This window comes from Oryza sativa, chromosome 2 (assembly GCF_034140825.1).
Source record: "Oryza sativa Japonica Group chromosome 2, ASM3414082v1".
Lineage (NCBI taxonomy): Eukaryota > Viridiplantae > Streptophyta > Magnoliopsida > Poales > Poaceae > Oryza > Oryza sativa.
Window position 1 is genome coordinate 14964705 of NC_089036.1, and position 9884 is coordinate 14974588.

At 42.4% G+C, this 9884-nt stretch overlaps 1 protein-coding gene across 1 annotated transcript; it reads left to right on the forward strand.

The window, feature by feature from the left end:
- The first annotated feature begins 520 nt into the window (after window positions 1-520).
- On the forward strand, window positions 521-2158 carry LOC4329258 (AT-hook motif nuclear-localized protein 24). Its single transcript, XM_015768053.3, has one exon. It carries the CDS (start codon window positions 890-892, stop codon window positions 1838-1840), a length of 951 nt encoding a protein of 316 aa, XP_015623539.1. The 5' UTR covers window positions 521-889; the 3' UTR covers window positions 1841-2158.
- The last annotated feature ends 7726 nt before the right edge of the window (window positions 2159-9884 follow it).

Below are 9884 nucleotides of genomic sequence, written 5' to 3' on the forward strand. Positions count from 1 at the left end.
CCGAAGAAGACGGCCAACAGTTGGAAACATTGCAGGTCACATCGTGCCCAAAACACCGAGTCAACACAGCATCTCTGAAGGAACCACACAACTTGAGATGATGTGATATTTGAGAGCAACGTACAAGTACACACAATTGAGAATTGAGATTACGCATCTGGTGACACACACATATAACTTGAGACATGTGATGATTGGGAACAACTTTTGATCACTACACATCCATATATACGAAACAATTTTTGTGGGGAGCGCACAAATCCAAGAGGGGGAGATGAAAAGGAGTAGCTAGCTAGCTAGTCTAGTTAGATGCCCTAGAATCAAGCAGCTGAGAAGTTGGTGGTTGACATGAGAAGTGCCTTGCCTCCCTCCTCCTCCCTTGCTTTGTTCGTTCGGCGTCTCTCTCTCCGCATTTTCTGTGTCTGGTGAGGGGTAGTAGCGGTGGTGGTGGTGGCGTCCCTCTCCTCCTCCCTCCCACCTATCATTATTCTAATCAAGCGGCAAAGTGGAGAAGAGAATTGGCCAGACCAAGCCAGGCAGGGTGCCGTCTTTCTTTCCCATCTTTTCCCCTCTTCCCTCTCTCATCGCGCAGCACAACACACACCACCACACCACACCAGTAGTAGAGCACCATGCATCCTCCTTAGCTTTCCTCCCCTTCCATCCTCCTCTCCCCCTTTGCTTTCCTCGCGACTGTTCCATCTCGTAGGTTTCGTCTCTTCGTCGGCCCCTTCCTTCCCACTTGAGACTTGAGAGAGATTTGTTCCTAGATAAGATAGAGGCCAAATAAAAAAGATCTTGGAGGAAAAAGAAAGCAAGTGAGTGGAGTGAAAGAGAGAGAGGAAGAGCAAGAGGGATAACCTAGCTAATTGATTGCTAGCTTGCAAGGATGGATCCGGTCACGGCATCAATACACGGTCACCATCTTCCTCCACCGTTCAACACCCGCGACTTCCATCACCATCTCCAGCAGCAGCAGCACCAGCTGCATCTCAAGACCGAGGATGACCAAGGCGGCGGCACTCCGGGTGTCTTCGGCAGCCGCGGCACCAAGCGCGACCACGACGACGACGAGAACAGTGGCAACGGCCATGGAAGCGGTGGTGACGGCGGTGACCTCGCGCTGGTACCCCCCTCGGGTGGCGGGCCGGACGGCGCCGGGAGCGAGAGCGCCACGCGCCGCCCGAGGGGACGCCCGGCGGGGTCCAAGAACAAGCCGAAGCCACCGATCATCATCACCAGGGACAGCGCCAACACGCTCCGGACGCACGTCATGGAGGTGGCCGGCGGCTGCGACATCTCCGAGAGCATCACCACGTTCGCGCGACGCCGGCAGCGCGGGGTTTGCGTGCTCAGCGGCGCCGGCACCGTCACTAACGTCACGCTGCGGCAGCCCGCATCGCAGGGAGCGGTCGTTGCGCTCCACGGCCGGTTCGAGATACTCTCCCTCTCCGGCTCCTTCCTCCCGCCGCCCGCCCCGCCGGAGGCCACGGGGCTCACCGTCTACCTGGCCGGAGGCCAGGGCCAGGTCGTGGGCGGCAGCGTCGTCGGCGCGCTGACCGCGGCTGGGCCTGTGGTGATAATGGCGGCGTCTTTTGCGAACGCGGTGTACGAGCGGCTGCCGTTGGAGGACGACGAGCTACTGGCGGCTCAAGGGCAAGCCGACAGCGCTGGGTTGCTCGCCGCGGGGCAGCAAGCGGCGCAGCTCGCCGGCGGGGCCGTCGATCCAAGCCTCTTCCAAGGACTACCACCAAACCTACTCGGAAACGTGCAGCTGCCGCCGGAAGCCGCCTACGGATGGAACCCTGGAGCCGGCGGTGGCCGCCCGGCGCCGTTCTGAGATGGATCGATTCCGCGACAGCAACGCAGCATAGAAAGGTTAAGTGCTTTAATTAGCTTTCTCTTCACTTGGAGTTGGAGACTACTCTTTCTTGGAGGATTTCCGTGGGAATTATGCATGTGATTTCAGGTGTTATTAATCGTTATTATGTCAGCGTCGGGGATTAATTGTTTCGTGATATGTAGCTCTCTCTCTCTCTCTCTCTGTCTCTGTCTTTTTTTCGGCTATTTCTTGTGTCTTCCTCTTAACTGATCTCGCTGTTGACTCGAGAAGCTTGTACTACCTTATATTGATCTTTCTTTCAGCTCTGTAGCTTAATTATATTCGTTTCGAGCTAGTTGTTTGTAGCTTTGGCCGTTAAAAAGACTGCCACATTGTTCCCTTGATCGACAGATCGATCAACTAACAATTGATGAGGAGTGAGAGAGAAACAAAGGAAGGAAGGGGGGAGACAGGATAAAATGATGAGAGAAGGGGAACATATGGAAAGATGCGTGTACTTTTACCCGGGCCTGCAGAGAGCAAATTTCTCTTACTTCCAAGCCTTGGAAGTGAAGGTTTGATCGGTACGAGAAGTGCCTGTGCCCTGACTGACACCATCACCACGGCCACCAGCCAGCCACCACCATCATCATCGCATGCTCCAATTCCTGCCATTTCTTCTTCCCACACTCCCATGGACACTGACTCCGAGAATAACTGAAACACTGGCCAATTGCCACCATTATGTTCTACAGGCCAAGTCGTAGCATCATTAGCACACGTACATTACGCATTGTATCTCTTAATTTATACCGTTGCTAGCTGCTGTTCTCTGCTACTACATCTCGCTGCTTCACTGTATTCATTCACACACTACTACACTGCTACTAAAATAGTCACCGCCAAGTCAAATGGTGATGCCAATCAGGGCCATGCCCAATAACTAGCCCATGCGTGAGAGAGCTGAGAGCCTGAGACTGGAACAAATATTTTATTTGTGCTCTCTAGCTTGCTTCTGGGTCTCCTTGTTGGGATAGCTATGAACGAGAGATCAGCACGTTGCAAAGAGAGGGTCATGGAGTGGTAGTCGTACCTTTTCGAGGCAAACTGCCAGATCTTAATGATTCTGCAACGCCAACACAAAGAAGCACACGAGGTGTTAGATCTGGCTCTATTTGATGCCAGGCTATATCATGTTGTTCGCCTGCTGCGTCTGGTTAATATCTAAGATGAAGACTGTTGGGTGTGTTTTCCTGTTTCATGCCTTTTCTCACCGTAGTTTGCTATTTCAATTAATTTCACCGACTAGCTTGACGAGCTGTACAATTAACATTTCGATGCATGATAGTAATGATTAATGAATGCTATTAATTATCATTTATTCTTCCAGTGCTCTTTAGAGTGCTGATTTTACAATCCTTGAGAGGTATATTATGTGTTACTTTCACAACGTAAGACTTTCTAGCATTGCCCACATTCATTTAGATGTTAATGAATCTAGACACATACATATGTCTAGATTCATTAACATATATATGTATGTGTGCAATGCTAGAAAGTCTTACATTATGAAACGGAAGGAATACATTAACTTTCTTTGTCTTTTTTTTTAAAAAAAAATATTGTTTCCATGGTTCTGTGCACTTCCAAAAATCTATTTCTCACTGAAAAGGTAAGATATAATAAGAGAAATAATGTCAAATGTTTTACTGACCAAGGCCATATAATGTAATCATATCCAGTTTCAAGCTAGCGTCGTTGCAAGACCCCATCTAGTCATAATATTTGACGTTTAGGATAAAAAGTAGTCAAAAATTTTGAAATCAAACTTTGGTAGTCAATTTTGTGTCAAATAAGTTCATAAAACAATAATTTTATGATATTATAATTATTCTTTTCCACGCAAATCTATACATACCACATATTTTCCTTTAAAACTAAGTATTTGAGAAGCTTTTGATGTTCAAAGTTATAAAATATAATCAAATCTTGTCTTAAGCATAAAATATTAAGTAACGTTTAAAAAAGTAATGAACTTTTTAAATATGCGTCCTTCGGTGAACTACTTGTTGAAATATTCTTGAGTAATTAACTTCATATGTGAACCTGTACACCACTATCTAGACTAGAAAAGAGGTGCAATTACAGTTCTTTCTAAGTCAAAATTGGCTAGTCTGGACAAAAAGAAAACCTATACCTTAGTTATGTGTGTGTACAATCTGCATGTTAGTATATTCAATCATATTTTTCTACTATTTTTTTTGCTATGTTGTATCTATAATTGACGGATTTTTATTCAATTACAAGATTCCGGGATTTTCTTGGCGCCACCTGATTTTTTCGTTGGTCAAAAAATAGCCGTCAAGGTTACATTTATTGGCTTTTCGAAAGTTTGATATCCTTCATAGTTTTCTTGGCAGTTAGACCACCAATAAAACTTTCCCTCACGGTTAGCAGCCAAGAAATCTGAATTTCCCTATCACTCTAGACTTGGCGTTCGGCCATCAAAATATATTGCCTTGGCAGTTTTTGGCAGCCAAGAAAATTCTGGATTCTTGTAGTAATTACCTTTTCGTTAAATCGTGAATACAGATAAATATATGATTTTAATATTAAATTTTCTAGGTTAAAGGTCCATATATCCCTAAACTTTGGATAGGAGTTCGTCTAAGCTAGCACACTAAAACTTTAAAACCACACACCTAACCACCTAAACTTTTCAAAACCATTTATATTGCTCCCTAAGGTGGTTTTGTGTATTTGGAAGTTTGCATGCTGAGAGGTTTTAAATTATTAATATAGCATGTTTACATATCATCAATCACTGGTCACTCATTTATACTCTATTGTAATGTCATACAAGTATGTATTGACATTCCTTTGTAAGTGAGAGCAAAAAATAGAGTAAAAATGAAACATTTAGATGGAGATTTTAGCATATATGTCCAATTCATATGTCACTTAGTCAAACCCACCCAACATAAATGCAAATTAGGTAAAGATCACTTTGCGAAAACCACCTTATAGAGTAATATGAACGATATTGTACAATTTAAGGTGTATATATAAAGTTCAGTCTGCTAGATGGACTTCCAATCAAAGTTTAGGAGGGTATTTAGAATTTTTCTTTTATATATATATTCTGCATTAGAAATAATCTCCTGAATATTGTGTTGTACGTATTGAAGAATATACTAGAATTTCTGTGTAGGTAGTTAATTAACTAATTGCACGACTATTTATATAATTGTCTATGTGCCATATATATGACAAAAGTGTTTTTTATGTGTGTTGTATGACAAAAGTATGTTTTCAGTTATTTTAAAAAAAAAGTGTAGTTGTTACTAGCCAGATGTTCATATTTTTGTCCACTATCTTTGTATGTTCATATTTTTATGATTAATTCCTTCTGTGTACTATCTATGTAAAATTAGGTGTTCATTCACTGTTTTTAATATCCAACGGAAAGATTCCATTTCGATAGTTCCTCAATAATGTGTCCGTACGTGTGTGAACTGGTATTGCAGCTAGCGTGCATTATATAGCAGCATATTTTGTTTAAGAGATCAGGGGTCAACTCTTGGCTTAATTAACACACATGAATACTTGCAGGTGTTCCTAAACTTCTAAATAAAAGTATCTTCACCCTATATGTTTCATGGTATCTACTGGTATAATAACTATTTCAGCAACTAAATAAATAAAGACAGAAGACTTTAGATAACCAACTAGTTTGGTTCATACAACGTACATGCAATTCGTGCAGCCCGTTTTCTCCGATCCCGTGGATGGCTGGGGATGAATAAAATCATTGAACCATTGCTGCCCCCCTCCTTGACAGGGGCATGTGGTTGCCGATCGAAGGAGGGGATTTTCTGGTGGCCAAGAAAGGTTATGGGCATGGTGTGCTCTGGACACATGGCTTCCTCAAATCGGCACAACAAGTAGGCGGCAACCTTGTCACGCCCAGAAATTCACTAATAATTTCCGAACTTATTTGTACATAAAATCATCATCCAGAAATCAGCCGAGGTACATAAACAGACAATTTAATATACAAATCCATCTTAATAATAACGTTACATACTTACAAAAGAAAAGAAAACAGCAGCGGAATTAACTGTCTAGCGATGGCTTCAGCTCCACTCCCACAGGCAGCTCAACTGGGGTATAAACCAAACGTCTTCTCCTTCTGGATCATTTTTCTTCAACTGAGGTTGATTGATTATTGCAAAAATGAGCATATGACATACTCAACAAGCCACACAGCAAATATGCAAGTGTACAAGGATACCAAAGGATGGCATAATATAGGCTCATTTGCAAAAGCAGCATTTAGCAAATATTTAAGAATAGTAAAACAGTAGAGTAATCATCAATTTTAATCAACACTGAACAGCACACCCATGCTGCTCAGGCCTAACCATTCTGAACAACCAAACCCGACTGCACAGATCTAACTCCAAACCAGGAGCTAAGCAAATTATTACCAATTATAGCATCAATAATTATTGTGAGAGGTATAAGACTAATCACGAAAAACATTGCTCAACCCGCCCATGACCGTGGGTACGGCTATTCGAATAGTTTTACTCTGGCCAGAGGTGTACCACTGTACCCACAAGACACAGCCTCAACATCATGTCTACCATGCGTCGCGATACTGAAAAGTACCCGAATAGAGGCTGTGACAATACCCTCTGCACAACACAACTCACCACAGTGCACCATTCCTAGATCATAATCACCCACTCTATAAATATAACCAGAGGCATGGACTCCCCAGCGATCCTCACCGACTTCTCGCCGCTTCTCAGTCTGGCACCCCGCAATGAATCATGCTATACAAAAGGTAAAGCCATTGCCCACGCTGGCTTGTGGTTGGTACGGTTAATGTCTCACAACAGTCAACTCGAAAACGAATCCAAATTCGCGTCGAATTCAAAGGGATAAAACCGGATTTTTGGGGGAAAAGATAGAGGAGGCTAAGGGAAACAAATCCCCTCAACTAATTTTAGGAATGCACGAGAGATAAGGCCGGATTTGGAGGAGAAAATCGACGGCAATGGCGGCATCGGGCTCTGTCTCCAGCCGGCTGGAGGTTGAAGATGCCACTGTAGCGACAGGGAGGAAAACTAGACTTCCGGCTGGGCTTCTACTTCTTGGCCCGATTGAAAGAGGGACACAAAGCAGACTTCGACAGAAAGAGGGGGAGGGGCTACAGGCTGAGAGGAGATTGGGCCAAGAAAGAGAGAGGACTTTTCCTGTTTCGGCCCGAAAAGGAAAAGAGGAATTTTAATTACTTTTCCAATTAAATTAATCACTGAAATGATCTTTGAATTGTTAAAAATACTTCTAATGCTCAAATAATTTCAAGAAAAATCCTGAAAATACTTGGACACCCAAGGTACTTAACAAGATTATAATCAGACCATTTAATGATTAATTTAATATGTAGATAATTACTAAAATGTTGTTTGTATGATTAAAATTAGGAATAGAGCTCAGAAAAATCCGAGAAAATTCCAGAGAGTATAATTAACCGTGGAGAATTTAATAAAAATTAAATCCATCCATGATTTATATTTAGAAAATTTTATTTCTCACATTTAACTTCACTTGTAAATTAATGAATATTTAATATAAATTCTAATAATAATTTATAAATCCTAAAACAAAAATCAGGTCGTGACAAACCTACAAGTCGCTTTCACTATCATTTAGCAAAACCGTGCGGACGGGGGAGTGGTAGCTAGGCCTGTTCAATGTCAGGCCAGGCCCAAGCAAACAAATCAAGCCAAGTCTGAGAGCAGCCCGAATCATGTAAGATCAGAATTTTGCTCTTTTTATTGTTATTACAAATAAAACATATAAAAATACGTAATTACCAACACTGGGGCAGGCTTCAGATCAACGGGTCAAGGCAGCGCTAGCTATCAGAAACCATCGCAGGTGCACCGGTATCTATTGGTCTACACCATTACAAGCAGCTGGCACCTATATATGTGAAAAATAGAACCAGCACCTTTACCTTCGCTCAAGCAAAAAAAAAAGCCGATTATTGTAGGATCGAATCACAAGAATTAAGCCAACTAGAGGGGGATAAATGGTTGGTATACCCAAAAACCGAAAACTTTTAGCGGAAATAAAAGTTACCCTCGAAATCGACGGAAGTCGGTCTGACCGAGATTGATCTGCAGGTCTGACCGAGTGGATGCCGCCGGTCTGACCGGTGTTGAATCTTCGGTCTGACCACCGAAGTCGCCTGCCGCGCTTGTCGCTGCCGCCGGTCTGACCGCCCGTATGCCGCCGGTCTGACCGCCGGTGAGTTGCCGGTTAGACCGCCGAAACTCGGTGAAACACAAATCGAAGAACTCTTAAAGTAGATGACGACTTTATTGATTCTCTCTGTGTTTACAAAGTGCACCAACAGTACTCCTTACAAAAATTTCGACTAAACTCGAAACCCTAACTCAAAACTCAATTCAATTGCTCTCTAAAGCGATACCGGGAAGCCTCACGCTCCCCCTCTATTTATACCCGAGGTAGGCAGCCTAAAGCCACGAACCAAACTCATACTAAGAGTCCTAAACACCTTAGGAAACCCTCTAGTACAAGAAAACTTTACATAACCAATCGTACCAAATTTGGACTCCTTCCAAATTCGACTCTGCATCCCATACGCACACAATACCTCCATCGTATGCCATATGGAATGTCCATCAACCACGTGCATCAACTCTAGCCTAAGTATCCCGCATGATCTCTGACCACTACGGACGTCGTCTTATCCGCAAGCCGACTCCCGGTCCATCACCGCAAATACTCTCCCGAGACATCGAGTCACCTACACATGAAATAAATAAAGAAACCATATTCCGAGACCAAGCTATATCCAATTTGACTCATTAGTAGCAAACAACAGTATTACATACGTATAGTATCCATCTAGAAGTCATAATCATGAAATAATCACGGATATCCAAATAAACAACCCGAAACCGAAACCGACACAGCGTCGGCCGGTCAGACCGTGGGCTGGCCGATCCGACCGCTCGATCACCGCCGGTCTGACAGGCATACACAGCCCGGTTTGACCGGTCACATAAAATGATAGAATCCTACGATCACCTGTGAATCCAATCATCTCCAAAACCACTTCGTGAATAAATTCCAAATAACAAAACCAATGATCTCCAATGCCCAATTGTTCATCACAGAATAATAATCAAAAACACCTTTGATTTTACAATCTCCTCCTTGATGAACACATTGGCAAACCCGTCAAAAATGTTTTGGTGTTTGGAAAAATAAAAAACACAAGTGGTAAAAAACACACTTCATACAAACGTACACATCGTGCTCGAAAATCCAAAAGAAAACTTCTCCCCCTTTTTAAAAGAAAGAAATTCCCAATTGAACCAAAAACATGCTCTTCTCAACAGCTCTTCTCAACAACTCTTCAAAAATTCACCTTGCTTCTCCAAAAATCCAAAAAAATTTCACATTACTTCTCCCCCTTTTGACAATGATTTCATCAAGCATAGGAATTATGTTCATTAATGTTCAAGAGCTTAGCATACATATAGCATATCATGTCATGTGTTGCAATAAAAAGAAGATGAACCCATCTATAACAGAACAAGCATGTATTAAAGTATAACCATGAACCAAAGATTTGACAATTAAGCTTGAATCAACAATCAAAATTCATGATTTCATACGATTTATAATACAACATCTTAACAAGCACATAGGTTGAAGAATAAACACTAAACACATATACCTATTGCATTTATCACTCTTTCTCAAATAACCTTTAGCACAAAATAACCAAGAGAATTTTTTTCAATTTTTTCTTTTCTTGAGCCTTTTTGCTCATATTTTTCTATTTTATTCCGGGTACGTCCCTATCGTCAAGACTGTTTACAGTGATTCGGCACCCATTATTTTGCTCACATCGAATACATCCTTGTCGTCAAGACTTTTTCCAAGGATTCGGTATTCATTTTTTTTATATTTTTATTCTCTTTTCGCAATGAGCAATTAAAGCTATTTGAGG